The sequence below is a fragment of the Anopheles funestus genome, chromosome X (assembly GCF_943734845.2).
Source record: "Anopheles funestus chromosome X, idAnoFuneDA-416_04, whole genome shotgun sequence".
Classification (NCBI taxonomy): domain Eukaryota; kingdom Metazoa; phylum Arthropoda; class Insecta; order Diptera; family Culicidae; genus Anopheles; species Anopheles funestus.
The window spans coordinates 10,089,982-10,106,438 of record NC_064597.1 but is presented as its reverse complement, the minus strand read 5'-3'; the positions used below and the strand labels follow the sequence as shown (position 1 = coordinate 10,106,438).

Below are 16,457 nucleotides of genomic sequence, written 5' to 3'. Positions count from 1 at the left end.
GCAAAAAAGCAAACGGGATTTTGATATTGCACCCAATAAGTGGTAAGAAGAATGTTCCAAAGTAAGGAATGCGCTTACAATCATTACGTCCACTGTTCCTGTAGAAAGGTTAAATCCGATGGATCATGATTAGACGCAGAACGTCGGTAGTGGTATGTCCGTACGGTAAGGGTATTACAGACAATGCAATAGACCGGTAAATGTGCAAACGTACGCGTGTATCATCTACCGAAGGTACAAACCGTACTTCGCGTCATCAGTCGACGACTGTTCGAGCTCGTTAGTGGTTCAGTTTTGCGAGCTCGTAGCGTTATTGCGCTTTCGGCCGGTATCGGCGAAGATCATCATTTGCTATTTGTTTACCGCGAGCAACTGCAGCACTGTGGAGCGGATTGGCTCAACTACACCGGTTCATGGTGAAAGTGAGGTTAAGTACGCGCAAACGCTTTGATTGCCGCCAATAGAGATAGTTGGCTACTGTTTTATGAGCTGCTGTACAGCGTTAGAGAATAAAAAAGAAAGATTGAAGTGAAGAACGAGAGAGAGAGAGAGAGTGGTGTTACGCGTAGAACAACTGGTGAACACTCTTCTGGTAGCAGATAATAAAACCCATTGATCTTCGCACGGTTCCACACACTATCAGCCAGTAATCCCATCGAGTGGTCAAACCAAACAGAGCCACTGAGTGGCACGGAACGTTTTAACGATAAGCGAACGGAATAGTTCAGTTTAGTTAGTGCTGCAAACGGGAAGATTTCGCATCGTTCCAAGAAGAATTTGTTTGTGGGCGAAACTCCCGCCTCCCTTATGTGTGTCAAGAATCACGAGAAAGTGTTACTGGATGACCTTCGTTAACGTCCTGCAACCATCATTTGCTTAAGAGAAAGCATACACACAAACACACACTTCAACATTCAACGCAAACGAACGTTTGTTTGCCATAACGCATCATGCTGGATGCACTCAAGTTCTTCCTGTTTGTTATCCTGCTGCTGGTGACGATCATGCTCAATCAACACGTCACGTCGAAACGTTCCGCCGAGCTGGATCTCGAGCTGCTGTGGCAGATACAGGACACAAAGGAAGGTAAGTACCCGGTGCATCCCAGAAAAGTGGAGCAGACAAGGTTTTGCAGAGGTAATAAAGACTCTTTCTGTAAAACAAACAAAATGACGTCCGTCTAGTGTACGTCATACCGAATCAAACGTTACCTTCGGGCGTGTACACGGCACTGGAGCACAGCATGGTGATCGGCTCACTGCTGGAGGACTACAACGATGTCAACACGAGCTGGGTCGGTGAGACGGATTGGATTTACCGGACCAACCTGTCGTGTGAGTGTTTCACTGGTAGATGCATCACATCATACCTCAACCTTTAATCACCTTGGCTTACTTGTATCTGTAGGTCTGGCGGAAGAGTATCGGTACGTTCTGCTAACGTTTCACGGTGTGGATACGTTTGCTAGTGTGTACCTTGGTGATACACACCTTGGCTCAACTGAGAACATGTTCGTCCGGTACCGGTACGACGTGAAGGAGTTGGTAAGTTTCATCAAGAGAGGTTAAGCACAGATAGGATGTTAATTATTCTCCTCTTTTTTGGTGTTTTTGGTCCACTACCCTTTCAGTGTGACGGAGATACGCGGGAATTACGGCTTCAGTTTCGGTCCCCAGTAGTTGAGGCGCGTCAGCGTGCCAAAGACCGTTCACTACCGATCGTACCCACCTGTCCACCGAACATGTACCATGGTCAATGTCATGTCAATCTTATCCGTAAGATGCAAGCCAGCTTCGCTTGGGACTGGGGCTTGGCAGCACCATCGATGGGTATCTGGAAGCCGGTCCGGTTGGAGTATTACAGCTCGGCGTTGATCCGGGATTTAACAGTGGCGACAGTCTTAAGCAAGGAGTCCCTTGAACATTGGACGGTATTCGTTGGTGTGTATCTCGAGACGGGACTCGCCAGCGCTAAACTGAAAGGAGTTTTAGCGTTTAAGATCATGTACCGGGGTATCGTTACCAAAGTATTACAAAGGTGGGCAAATCGACAAATACTTATATATACCTTATTTTGGGCTCTATTTGTAGTGGTGTACCGCTGGTAAATGAAAGTGAGGAAACACTAGCGGTTGTGAACAAAACTGACGCGAACGGTGAGTTGTTGGTGGAGCATCGTCTAACCGTACGCAAGGACTCGGTGGAACGATGGTGGCCCAATGGGTTCGGCAAACAGGCACTATACAGTCTGTACGTACGCTGGGAGGATGATGCCGTCAACGGTGTTAAACTTGCGAATCCGGATACAATGATCTCGGAGAAGGTGATCCGGATTGGGTTCCGGACAGTGGAACTGAGGCAGGACCCAAAACCGGATGGGTTGATGTTTTACTTCAAGGTTAACGATGTGCCAATCTTTGCGAAGGGTTCCAACTGGATACCCTCGTCGGTACTACCGGAGCGTTCGTACGACGTCAACTATGGTGAGTTGCCGCGCATAACCCTACACTATAAACAGAAGCCACAGTGTACGGGTTGCATAGTGTAATCCTATTACGTTTGTTTACTTATCTACACACCTCTATTTTACATTCTCCCCCAAAAACCAAATCAGTGAAGTTTCTGCTGTACGCCGCACGGGACGCACATATGAACATGCTGCGGGTCTGGGGCGGTGGACTGTACGAGAGTGACCACTTTTACCGTATGGCGGACGAGCTCGGTATACTCATCTGGCATGATCTCATGTTCGCCTGCTCGATGTACCCGACCGATGCGGACTTTCTGCGCACGGTAAAGGACGAGGTGCGGCAGAACGTGCGCCGGATCCAGCACCATCCGAGTGTAGCGGTGTGGGCGACCAACAACGAGAACGAGGTCGCACTGCGACAGAACTGGTACAAAACGGACGCTAACTACACCGACTACTATGAACAGTATGTGGAGCTGTACGTCCGTACGGTATTGCCGACGGTGGAACAGAACGATAGATGGCGCGAGGTGTTACTCTCCTCACCGTCCAACGGTTATCAGTCGATAAAGGAGCGTTACATCGCCACCAACCCACAGGATCCGTTATACGGCGATGGTGAGTAACGTAACTCTTCCATTATTCCATCACTACCGTAGCGGGAATATAAGAACTACTCAAAATGCTTTCCTAGTCATTTTTTATCTAAATTCTAATGTCTTTCTTGGTTTTCGTGTTTGGTACTAGAGCCTTGGGAGGTCTTGTGGAGTACAATTTTTGGACATTATTTGACTATACTTAAACTAAATAGGTCGATAGTCAAATTTTAGCAACGTTGAACCCGGTACAGATTGGTTTTCGTACCGATCCTGTCTAGTGAAAGACTCGTGCTGTTCCCATATACACATCTGAACATCCTTCAGGTGTTCCTAATCTGTTGAATGGGATCAGAAATTTCTCAATTTGGGCGATTTAAGCTCTCTGTTAAGATTTACACTTCTTGAGAAGGCTTTCAACGTCGAATAATAGATTAGACTAGAGATCTCTTCACAATAACCTCAATGTTCCTTCCTTTCTCTACTCCTTGAAGTTCTACACCAGTGATGTCAAACTCATTTTGGCTTATGGGGCGGTTTGCAAACAAAAACTATCTTGCGGGCAGTTGAACAAATTCAACTGTTGTTTGGACTTCAAGAGGGATTCAAGAGCGTGTTACTTAAATGTTAAAAAGTATACACACAACATATAAAAATTATTCCTCAATTTTCCCCCAATTTGCCAAGCTAAACCTCACCCAAGCCAGATAATAATCGATGTTTTCGTTTTTCCTTCGCGGTCCGGATTCAAAGTCCTTGCGGACTTCAAAGACATACGGCCATATGTTTGACATGTCTGTTCTACACTATCGCCAGTGGCGGATCAAGGCCTTTGGAGGCTTTAGACGGAATAGCTATTTGGGGTGGACCTTGCCAATACAAAAGTGGTACACAAAATACACGGCATTTAGCATTTACTTACCCGGGTAAATGTAACTGCTCCTGCTTCTTCTGCAAAACTGCTTCTTTGCGGCCATTTTTCTTTTATACACTGCCATTTTCTTCTTTTTTTCTCGCCTAGAATGGCCACATCTTTCGATACACAAATTTAGGAAATAAGCAGGAAGCTCATTGGGAAATCAACAAAACTTTTTTCCACCCAAAAACCACGAAAACTTACATTTTTTTTACGCATTTTTTACATTCACACTAAAATGGCCCTTTGGCTCATTTTTCCAGGCCAGATTTTTCTAAACACGATTTCAAGCAATAAGCAAAAAGCTCATTGTGAAATGAACATAACTTTTTTTTACACCCAAAAACAACAAAAACTTGCATTTTTTACGCATTTTTTACATTCGCACTAAAATGGCGCTTTGGCACATTTAAAACCTAATTTTTGCCTACAATGGCCACATTTTAATATACACGATTTTACGCAATAATCAGGAAGCTTATTGAGAAAATACACATCACTTTTTATTCACCAAAAAAATAATCAAAACTTCGTTGATTTGTACCAACCACTCGTTGACAAATTTCACTTCACTACACAAATGCAAATAATTTGCATTTTAATAATTACGCACTTGATTTTAAATTTCCTTACTCTCACCCACACAATGATAACAAATCATGCAAAGTAGAAAAAATCGTATTGTCGCCCCGAACCACGACGTAAGCCGATACCGTTAGGTCCGAAACTGCAATGGAGGATTAGTCAATCACAAAAGAGTTCGTACAAAAGGTAAACGCACTCTAAGCGTCTTTCACTATTTGCAATCGTTTTTTCGAGCTTTGCGCGCGAGATTCCTTACAAAAGGAAAATGAAATCGATTTAAAATGCAATGAACAAATAATATTTTGTATTTACTTTAGGAAAACAATACAGTTTATGATTTTTGGGCCCTTTTTCTTTTAAACAATGGAGATTTTCACTTACTTCACGGAGAGCTGACGCTACCACAAACCCAAGCCGACGCTGGCAATTATTTGACCACGAACTAATCTTCACTGTTTAACTTAATATGAACACGCGAATTTATTTTCTAATCTTTCTTTATATAATCAAAGAAAGGATATCACTTTTTGGTATCACAAAAAACCAACAAAAATTGTCAATGTACCGCGTGCTTTTCTTTCATAACTTTATCCTATTGCTGACCGATCGATACTGATCACAATTTCGCCTTTCCTAATGATGGTTATCGCTTCCTGCTTCGTTATCACGACGCACCCACACAACGATAATTGCCGAAACGGTCGCCCGATCGCAACTTTTGCATCTCTCTCTTTCACACATAGCACACACAGACTTCGCTCCTCCTGAAGACACGAATGAAAAAAGGCTCGTAATTCAACAACGCTTCGCTCCTCTCCTCTCCCCTCGTCTCCTCTCCCCTCGTCTCCTCTTTTCTCCTCTTAAATCAGTTCTTACATTTATGGCATGGAAAATGTAGGCATATAAAGATTTTATATTATAAAATAATATTGTTGTGATTTGTATGTAAACGTGGTTCAATGATGTGGCAATGAATTAGTTAGAAAAGGGGCCCCATTACCCATACCGCCGTGGTTAGAAAAAAGGGTTTCTTCCGCAACATTCATTCACATTTCATGGTAAAGGCATTTAACTTGTCTTTAATGCAGGAACTTGAAGAACTAAGGAAACACCTGTTGGGATGATGGAAACTGGGACTATATAGGACCTATATACAGGTATTCTCCGAGAGATCTCGTGATGGTGGACAGCATCAAACTGTTGTATCCTAGAAGTGAAACTCAGATTTCTTCTTACACTAGCAAATCCTTTTATTTCCCGTTTTTCTCCTCGCTTGTGCGTCCGTTCTGTTTTCCCGCAATTCACTGAATCAACTCTCAACCAATACCGAGGTTGGTAAAGTAAGATATAACACAGACATCCTTGAACAGTCGTCCAGGCACCACAATATCCCGTAAAACCATTCTGGACTAGTGGTGGGAACTCCGGAGTAGATTCATGAAGCCACACCCACTTGGATGTATAAAAACCAGAGTATACTCCGAAGTAATTACTCCGCATTAATCCGGATTAAACTCCGGAGTAACTCCGAAGCAACTATTCCAGAGTAATTGACTCCGGAGCAAGTATTCCGGAGTAATTGACTTCGAATTACTCCGGAGTTGATATACTTGGCAATACTCGGAATTACACTATTCAGGATCGTCCTTTATTAACTGAGGCGATTTGACTTTAAAATATAAAACACCCAAAACTGAGAAGGAACCTAGGTATTTGAGGTTCATAAAGTGTTATGTCTAACAAATATTAAATATCATGTTGAGTCCTTTATTATTTGATTAAAAAATTTATATGATTTGTTTTTTTTGCTTCACGTCATGTTTATAGTGCATTACTACAACTACTTCCTGGATGGGTGGAATGCCGCACAGTATCGGGGTGGGCGATTCGTATCGGAGTATGGGTTTCAATCGTTTCCCGCCTTCACCAGCTGGCCGGAGGCACGTATTTACGGCCATGCCGAACTGTCTCAGCTGATCAATCATCGCCAACACAGCCCGCTCGGTAGTGAGCCCATTCTGGAGATGATTCGCAAAAATCTGCCACTTCCGACGGATACGTCTAACGCTGATTACTGGCCGGAACTGATCTATCTCAGCCAGCTGTCTCAGGCGATGATCGTGAAAACGGAAACGGAGGTGTACCGGGCACGGCGACTCGAACACGGCACAATGGGTGCGCTCTACTGGCAGCTGAATGACGTCTGGATTGCACCGTCCTGGTCGTCGATTGAGTACGGCGGCACGTTTAAGCTGCTGCACGTGTGGATGCGCGACATCTTCGCACCGGAACATCTGATCGCGTTCGTGAACGAGCGTCGGAAGTTGGAGGTGGTAGCCGTGCGGGATACACTAGCACCCGCTGAGGAACTGTGGAATGTGGAGATGCGCATCCATCGGTACGGTAGCTTCCGGCCGGTCGATCGCCACTACGAGAGTGTGCGGGTAACGGCCAACTCGATCGGGCTCGTTACCCAGTGGGATGTGTACGAGTATCTGGCCAAGCGTGGTCTGCATCCTGCCGACCATCTGGTACTGCTGTACGCCTACCGTAACACATCGAACCAGCACCAGTCCGAACTGGTCGCGGAAAACTTTGCCCTGCTGGATAAGCTGAAAAACATACGCACGGAACAGCGGGTGCGTCCGACGGTTGTGGTGAACGTTGTGTCGGCGGTATGCAGCGAACGAAACAATCTGACGAAAGTTAGCCTAGAGGTGTCGGTTAGCGTTCCGGCACTGTTCGTATATCTACAGCTAACGCCGGAAAACAGCACCCTCAAACAGTGTCAGTTTTCGCACAATGGCTTTTTACAGTTTCAACCGATACGCACGGTACGGCTGACGTGCGTCGATCCGGGCTGTCGCAACAAGATACAGGCACGGGACATAACGATCCGAACGGTTAATGATCTATTAGTGCGCTAAACCGATAAAGGACCTGGTCAGGAGGAGGGTTAGAAATGTTTCTTGTTTACTACACACTAGAGATGTGCACACTGAGTAAGAGTGAGTGAGTCAGTTGAATCGTGCATAGGAGTTAATGGTTTCAACTCAGCATAAGGAGACTCTTTTCACTCTCTCACTCACTCTCTGTGCCAGCTAATGACTCACTCTTTTCCGTTTCAACTCACGCAATAAAAGTGAGTCAGTATAACCCCAAGAGTGAGTGAATAAAAACCCCGAGGAGTGAGTCATTAGTCGGCAGAGAGTGAGAGTGAGTAAAAACTTCAAGGAGAATAATTAAAGGATTAGTTTAGAGCAATATTTTTATGACTCGCAAAAGAGTGAGTGAAAAGATTCAACTCCTTATAACGCCTCTTTCACTCTGTTTCAACTCGCTGAAAAGAGTGAGTATTCTCATCGCAACTACACACATTTATACATACAAGGTACATTTATACACGTGGTCGTTTTAAAAAAAGAAACGAATTATTATATTTATATTTCTATATTAGCTACATCTAAACCAACAAAGTTTATAGTAAATTATGCGTGTTCGTTTCCGTTAATTTACAAACTCCTTTCTTTTGTTTTTTTTTCTTGCCTGCACGCGTCATTCTTTTTTCATTTGTTCAACTTTATCCCATTTTCAATTGCATTCCATTGAACGGTTGCCTGTTCTCTGTGTTTCTCTCTTTCTATCTCTATCTGGAGAAATTTTCCATTTTCAATCCCTTATAACATTCCGCACACCGGTTTATAATCGTGGGCATTACATGTTAGAAAAGAAAACAAAATTATAAATATCCGTTTTTTTTGTCCCTGTCGCGGCTTCTGCTGGCACAGCGACTCCGGTATGTTTAGCAATGCTTTTGGTGCAACACACCACGTGTAAAAGCACTAGGTACTTTCGCTCTACACGGTATATGGTATAGTATCTAATCACATAAGAAACATCGCCGTGTGTGCAACCGTGGAATAAAGCATAAAACGAAATAAACGTCACAATCGATAAACGAGACTAGTGGGGTTTGCTATTAGTTGTTTTTTTTTTAGATACTAAGTGGAACATAAATTATTGGCCTTTTTATCGGCCCAAAATACTCTACGTCTTGTTTGCCAGGGTGTTAGTGCGTGTTTTGTTTTGTTCAACCCTTCTTCATAGCTGATATACTTTGCTAGCTGCCCTTCTTCTGCATTCTTCTGCACCTCTCTTCTTGTGGTGTCGTATAATAGGTTTTAAACAATCTTTTAGCATTACAATCCGCTTGGCGGTTCTAGCTTTTGCTGCACGAGTGGCCCTCAACCGTACTCAAAACGATTAGCAATCTCAGGCACTCAGCTCAACTCCTTGGTGGTAGCGTATATATCGCAGTAAAGCAAAGAAGAAAACAAGAAAACAGAACAAACTAAAAGAAAAAAAAACATAAAATCGTCCTTTAACCCGGAACAGTCGTATAATTCCTAAAAGAATCCTTCCTCCCTAGAAGCTTCTAGCATTCTTTTGTGCAAACGCAAGCATTCGAGTGTTTGTGTATGTGTGTGTATTTGTGTGTGGATTTGTATGTTTATGTGTGTGTGTTTTGTTGCTAGATAAGGATAACAAAAATCTCTAACACACACTCACATCTTTATGTAACTGCTAGATCACGTATTTTTCGCATACTCCTATCCGATTTCCATACATTAACCCTTCTTCCCCTCTTTCCTTTCACCCCATCCCCCCCTTCCCTCAAATTACTCCCTTACAGACATCGACAGACATACCATGTAGCATGTAGTTTTGATGCGAGTTTTTTTTTACCTAAAAGCTACACATAATTAATCCTAGTTTCAAATATTTGGTGTTATTTTGCAGGCGCTGCACTGCCGAACAATTTGCAAAACACCGACCACCCCCCACCCCAAAACGCTGTGAACGCTGTGTGACCGGTAAAAGTATTGCGGAGCGCATACATTTAATGATTATAATAAGTTAACTGCTTGCTATTTTCTCACGCGCACTTGCTCTTTTTGCTGAAGCTCAACCCCTCCCCACAATTACTAAGGTGTGTGTGTTTTTGCGAATACAATTTGATAAAATTTAAACAGGGGAAAACTACTGTACTGTCTCTGTCTACTGTCCTTTACAAAACAAATCCAAAACCTTTTTCGCAATTTTTAACCAGCTGTTAGGAAACGAATATTGTCGTTAAGTCCCTTGATTCGTTTGAACCATTCTTTCCCTTTTCCTGTGTTTTTTTTTGTTACCATACAACCGTACATTTAGCTGACGGTAATTATCGTTTTTTTAATGTGCGGTCCGGCCGAAATGTGGAACATATTCCTTTGGATTGCTTATTGCCAATTTATAGCTGGCGAGATGTATTGTGCCATGCTGTGCCTACCATTCTCACTACATCTCTACAGTCTATTGTCCGTTTAGTTTTTTTTTTGTTTTTGTTAAACCGCATCGCTAACACCAACATATGTATAAAATAGATAAAATAGCAAAAAAAACAAGGACAATTGAACAGAAATTTTGATTGCTGATCGGCACCGTGTAACGACCGTGAATGCATCACCGTTCAATCCGCTATTGCCGTGTACGGAAGGCTGCTGTGCTTCGGTTTCGTTTTGTTGATGAACACCTTAATACAACCGCTAAAGTCGGCGCTTACCATCACATATCCACCGCACGCTTTGATGGCTTGTTCCACGAGTGATACGTTGAGTGTGATCTGTGTAGAAGAAGAAGAAAGATAAAAAAACGAATTAATTAATCAAAAAAAACTTTCCCCGGTACACGTTGCCACAACTTACATCACTGCGGTTGAATTCGTCCAAATCGGGCATGATAATTGCCTCCGGTTTGGGTGCGAATATTGCACACGTTACGGTGGCGTTGTGCGCCTTAATACCTTCCCAGAAATCGCTTCGATCACGCCGAACCTGCAAGTAAAGACACAGCCCCCGGACAGACAAAAAGGGTCATAAAAAAAGGTGGAATGATTACAGAGGATAGACCGCAATTTTTTCACACTTTCCCAGTTATTTTTGATTTCGTGTCACAATATTTTGAACGCATTCAAGAAATTTTTGATTTCGTCTCACAATCTTTTGAACGCGTTCCATATATTTTTGGATTCGTCTCATAATTTTTTAACGCCTTCCCAAGTATTTTTGAATGTTATTATATGGAGCTAATTTCTTCCTAAATAAATATTTGGGAGCAAAAAATAATTGGGAAGCTGTTAAAAAAAACTATGGGACGAATTCAAAAGATTGTGGGACGAAATCAAAAATTTCTGAGACGCGTTCAAAAAACCTTGAGAAATGTGTCAAAAAATTGCGCGATACCCTGTAACGCGGTGCGCAGGAGGCTCGTACTTACCGAGCTAAGCTTGGTGTATTCGTGGTGCGTCTTCCAGATGTAGATGCATTGATTTTCCGAACCGGATATGATGTACTTGCCGTCATGGCTGAAAGACGCCTTGATTTGGGAGGACGAGTTTAGGTAACCCTTGTACTTGCAGCTAAGATTTAAATCCCGCAAATCGTACAACCTGATGCGGCTATCGTTTGATGTGACCAGAATTTTATCCTCACCTAGAATTCGCGAAAAAAAATTATTATTGTGATGAATTCGCACCGTACGATTTACGCCATTACCTGGCATCGGTTCGATACCGCTGATTTTGCGCCCGATCGCATTACGGCCACGGGTCGACCGTACATGGATCTGTGTGTGATACTTCAGCTGATCCGTGTTGTAGAAGATGCACCGCCCATCGTACGTACCGACGACCGCGAATTTACCATTCGCACAAAAGTTTGCCGCCGTGATGAGCTTCGTCTGTCCGTCCACCTCATTCCACAGGGCGACCTTCTTTTCCGGGATGTTCCACAGGCGCAGCTTACCGTCCAGGCTGCCGCTGAGAAAGTAACGATCATCCCGCGGATGGAACGCAATCGCGGTCACGAAGTCAATGTGCTGAAAGCAGCAGAGACATTCGCGCCGGGAGATATGCCACAACCGGACCGTTTTGTCCATCGAGCTGGACAGGATGAAGTAATTCTTCGACCAGGACACATCTAGCAGATCGGACGTATGGCCGGTGTAGGTGCAAAACGAACGTGACATAAACGGTCCCGGCGATGGATCATCGGACGGTTCCGCCGAAAACGATTCATCCTTGCACACGGAAACGAACGTCGTGTTGAGTGCCTCTTCCGACGGTGATGGTGACGATTTTTGGTACGCATTGTACTTCGTGCGCATCGTTTGAAAGAAGGGATAGGCATCCTTCAGCACCCAGATGCAGAGCACACGGTCCTGTCCAGCGGTCGCTAGCAACCGTCCACAGCTGCTAAACTTCATGCACCACACCGCAACCGTATGCTCCCCGGACAGATCCTGCACGTGCTGCAACTTCGCAAAATCGTACGGTCCCTTGTTCGTGCTGGACGCTTTAATTTTAATGTTTTGCTCCGGATTGCCCACATCCTGTATGTCCGCTACATCCTCTTTGTGCCGTGCGTGTGACACTTCCGACGCGATCGATTTCGCTTTGTTGACCGTTTTCTTCGCCGTCGAGCGGAAGAATCGTTTCAACCGTGCGGTTCGTCGTTTCAAACGGCCACCCTCCATTCCCTCCGCTTCCAGCTCCTCCTCGTACCCGGGCTGTATCGAGTCCGAGTCCGGTTGCGGCCCAACCGACTCTTCGTCCGTTTCCGGGATATGGCTCGTCAGGCGCATGATGTGCAACGACAGTGGATTGATACAGTGCGGTAACTTCTCCTCCACTGCCGACAGTGGGAAGTTTTCCCCCGTATCCAGATTCTTCACCGGCACCTGTTCGAGTATCTCCATATCCGTCAGCTGCTTGCCCGAGTTGGTGCGCGTACGTACGTACATGTTCATCTGCTTGAACTGTTCCTCATCGCCCGCAGATTTACGGCGCTCGCGCAAATGCAGCTGCTTGCCGGTCTGGCTACCATGCCGTATACCACCTTCCAGACTGTTCGTACCGGTGAAGGAGTAGTTTTTGCGATGATTGCTCATCCCACCGACACCAAGCCCCGGTACACCGCCGACACTGCCCGTACCACTACCGCCCGCCCCGACGCTACCGACATTGCGGAAAAATTCCCGCCGGATACGCTCGACCCGTGCAATCTCATCCCGGGACGGTCCTTCCGCTTTGTTGAATGCACCATCGGTCGGCTTCACCACGTACTGGCCCTTGGTTGCCTTGTAAATGTTCAGCCCCTGCGCATTGTCCGTCCAGCTGACGTGGGACGACGGACCGGAAATGCTCTTAATGCTGCCCGTTGGGCTGATATGGCTACATTTCGACTGACTGCCGCCGAGCGCCATTGCTGTGGACGATTGGTGCGCAATACGCTTTAATGAACCTTCGCCACCACCAACGCTACCACTACCACCATTTGTGACCACAACCGCACTCGCTGCCTCTTCAAACGAGTTCTCTATTTCGCGCGTGATCGATTCCAGCGTGGCCGGTGATGGAAGCGTTTGTCCGCTGGTGCTGTCCCCACCGGTCGTGGTAACGTCGGACCCGCTCGCACTGCTCACCCCATTGCTTCCCGTGCTGCTGCTGTGCTTGGTAGTGATGATGGTGGCCTGTTCAAGCCCAACACCACGGCCACCCGCATCACCGATCGGTGGTGGTAGCTTCACCATAAGCAACTCGCTCGATGAGCTGTCTGCCGGTGGTAGCTTAAGGCCTTCGTTCATGTTGAACTGCTCGGACGAGCTGCTCGACAGTTTGCGCGTCTTCTTCTTCCGACGTGGCGGTGCCACTGGGCGCTCTGGTACGGAGGTGGTGGTGGTGGTGGTGGTGGTAGTGGTAGGGACCGTGAATACCGCTGCATCGGTGGTTTTCGAGTTAGCAAGGTGCTTTGTGCTGTTGGTAACATCTGTATTTGCTGACAATGGGAAAAAAGAGAAGTGGAAAGACGATTACACGAGCTTCTGTACACTTAATCGATCTCAATTGCATTGACAGTGTGTTGATAACATTTACCAATGCTATTAAAAAATGTTTTTGATACACAGATAAGTTAAAATAGATACACTTAAAGATAAGCTTAATCTTTTCCACCTATCAAACATGTTAGTTTTAGCTTTCTCAAGTACAATTTAATACTATCGATTTATATTTACAGTGGAGCGCCGATTATCCGGGTACCTTTTAATCCGGCTGTACTATTTTCCGTGCAGCTCGGAAATGACAGTTAAAAAAGGTGAATTGACTTATCTAACTGCAAACCGGTGATGGCATGAAATAAAAGCCTCAATAGGAAATGGTACAATTGGCTCAATTTCGACAAAATAGAACAAACTTTTTTTTTGCAAAGTGCACCTAAGAATATTAACATTTAGCTTTAGCAAAAAAAACCTACCATTACACACTAAACACTAATATTTATGAATAAAAAGAGTTGTGCCTATTATCCGTGAAATTCGCTTATCCGGCAGGGGCTGAGTCCCGATCAACACGGATAATCGGCGTTCCACTGTATATTTAAAGTGGCAGAATTTGAGAACGATTATTCCTCACCAAAAAAACACTTTATTTGTTTTTTTTTGTTTATGAGGAATAATCGTTCTCAAATTCTGCCACTTTAAATATTTTGTTTTTGCTTTTTTTTTTAATTTTGCTTTCAAAATTCTTAAATAAATAATTCTCCTGCCCATCGCGTACCTGTTCCGCTGCTGGCTTTTTTACTGGTTTGTTGTTTGCTCGTCGCTTGCATCTGCTTCATACTGGATGAAGCTGCGCTGTGCGCTGTAAGAAGAGAAACAAAGATGAATAAAACTGCACAGAGGAATGAATCACAGAGGAGAGTTTAACGCTGGCGGTCTTACCGCTTGCATCTATACTACCGCCCGCCATTATGCGCCCGACAATGCCGAGTGAGGAAATGCTGTGGATGCTGGCAACATCGCTTTCAATCACGCGAAACGGATAGTTCGATCTGCTGCTTGTCACGTACATACCCTCTACGGAGCTATTCTGCAAGTACGAAACATGCGAGCGATTGTTAGAAATGGGAAACAAGGTTTGAGGGGGAAAAAACATGACACATCGTTAGGTGCAGCACTCGTGCAAAAACCGAGGAGGAAGTTAAACGATAGAACGATGTGAAGAAGTATATGAAACGCAACAATAAACTACGATTCTAAGCGCTACGCATCATATCTATTTCTAATACAAACAAATCAAATAGAACTAGAAACGATTGAGCAGAAAGATAAACAAACATAAACAAATATTGGTTTACGAATTTACAACACCTTCACGCTACGATCCCGGTCATACGAATATATTTGAAAACAATAAAAACACAGTGATTAAAATGATACGGGACATTAACAAAAAAAATTTTTCAGGAATTTGAAATATTATAGGAAGGAAAAAAACTCTGCAACAGTGTGCATCGTGGGACGTAAGCTTTCGTCAAAGTTTGATAAATCATTCGTTGCAATAATCTGCTACGGGAATAATGGGGGGGGGGGGATTTTTTTTGGAACACACGCACTGTCTTTGCTGCATCGGCAGTATCAGTGCGTGCTATCAGTACCTGTGAGTCAGGCGTCAGAATATTGCCAGGATTCTCGTCTTCGTCGTTTTGCATGCTTTGGCGCAACTCGTGAAATCGCTGACTACGAAGCTACGGTAAAGAAAAACGGAAGAAAAACAAATAGAAACAGGTAACGGATAACTAAGATGTAGTAAGGCGAGCAGATTAGGCTAACTGTACGGAATATACAACACGATTGTACAAGCGTTAATTGTATGCACATTTTTTTGCGGCACAGATTGCAGTTGCTTGCAGCAGTTGATCGGTGTGTTGATTGACGGTTTTCCATTTGCGATATTCAAGCGTGGTGTTGACATCATCGTTGTTTGTGACCTTTCGGATGCTGTTTGAAGATTGCTAAGACTTTTGCTGTAAAATGCTCTTCCACTACGGACCGTGTTGTGAACGGTATAACGCACAGGAAGGAAGAGCCTTGCAAATATGAGTTAGAGGTAACCAATTACTAAACGGTAACGGACGAATACTTTCACAAAAAATAAGGCAAAACCTGATGCTCATGCTTCTCAACAAACAACAACAAAAATAACCAAGTTACGGAACAAATAAAAAAAAACTTAAAAGGAAGAGGAATATAGACAGTACAAGAAAGCGTACGCGGGACCGGACACGGTCACGACGGTCACTTACCGACTTCGGTTCTTTGAACGGTTTGTCACCAAAGGCAGCGGAGGCCACACTTTCCGAGAGCCCTTTCGTGGCCGGTTTGAGAGGGCTCCTTCTCGTGGTGCTGTCCACGATCGGTACAAGCTGTCCGATCCGGTCTTGCTGTACGGATGACAAACTTTCCGTGTACGGTGCTGCATGATGATCTCTGCTGGTTACGTGCTCCGCCGAATGACTCGTTTCGGTGCGATTCGCGGAACGTCTTCTGCGTCATTATTAGATACGGGAGGGTGTAAGCCAATAAAAAAAAAGATTAGGAACGAAGTGGAATAAACCAATAAAAAGAAAATATCGGACGGTGTAGTTGTTTGCATACTTGCTAGTGCTGCCACCACCACTTGTGGCCCTGCCTCCTTCAGTTTCGATCGAAGATCTAGCCACTATACTGTCCTCCAGTGCATCGTAAAACTCATCGGAGCTCTCACTTCCGCTGGCCATACTGAAAAATTAACACGAGCAGCGCACAAAACCCGTGTTCTGCCAAGTGGCCGTTGATGCCAGTAACGTTCCAACAGACCTCACTACCGTGCCGATTTTCACAGTGCACCGTTCCGAATTGTTGCTTTTTTACTATGATTGCTTTGCACGAAACGCCTGCCATCAGGCCGTAGTCGAAAATTTTCAATACCCCTTGACAGCTGTGTTTCGTCTGATCATCACAAAAAATAGCTAGTT

At 44.6% G+C, this 16,457-nt stretch overlaps 2 protein-coding genes across 3 annotated transcripts; one reads left to right on the top strand and one right to left on the bottom strand.

The window, feature by feature from the left end:
• Positions 1 to 184: 184 nt before the first annotated feature.
• Positions 185 to 8,529, top strand: LOC125766051 (beta-mannosidase). The gene is made up of 7 exons (XM_049431636.1): positions 185 to 1,086; positions 1,185 to 1,334; positions 1,408 to 1,544; positions 1,631 to 2,004; positions 2,091 to 2,482; positions 2,614 to 3,087; positions 6,394 to 8,529. Exons 1-7 carry the CDS (start codon positions 951 to 953, stop codon positions 7,491 to 7,493), a joined length of 2,763 nt encoding a protein of 920 aa, XP_049287593.1. The 5' UTR covers positions 185 to 950; the 3' UTR covers positions 7,494 to 8,529.
• A 1,463-nt stretch (positions 8,530 to 9,992) lies between these two features.
• LOC125766007 (uncharacterized) lies at positions 9,993 to 16,446 on the bottom strand. Of its 2 annotated transcripts, XM_049431583.1 has the most exons (9): positions 16,099 to 16,446; positions 15,747 to 15,987; positions 15,099 to 15,188; positions 14,383 to 14,530; positions 14,219 to 14,302; positions 11,160 to 13,439; positions 10,882 to 11,096; positions 10,311 to 10,439; positions 9,993 to 10,228 (listed from the first exon to the last, which is right to left on the bottom strand). In XM_049431583.1, the coding sequence occupies exons 1-9, from the start codon at positions 16,218 to 16,220 to the stop codon at positions 10,076 to 10,078; spliced, it is 3,462 nt and encodes a 1,153-aa protein (XP_049287540.1). In that variant the 5' UTR covers positions 16,221 to 16,446; the 3' UTR covers positions 9,993 to 10,075. The 2 variants fall into 2 exon arrangements, with proteins under 2 accessions (XP_049287540.1, XP_049287547.1); XM_049431590.1 differs by lacking the exon at positions 15,099 to 15,188.
• Positions 16,447 to 16,457: the final 11 nt, after the last annotated feature.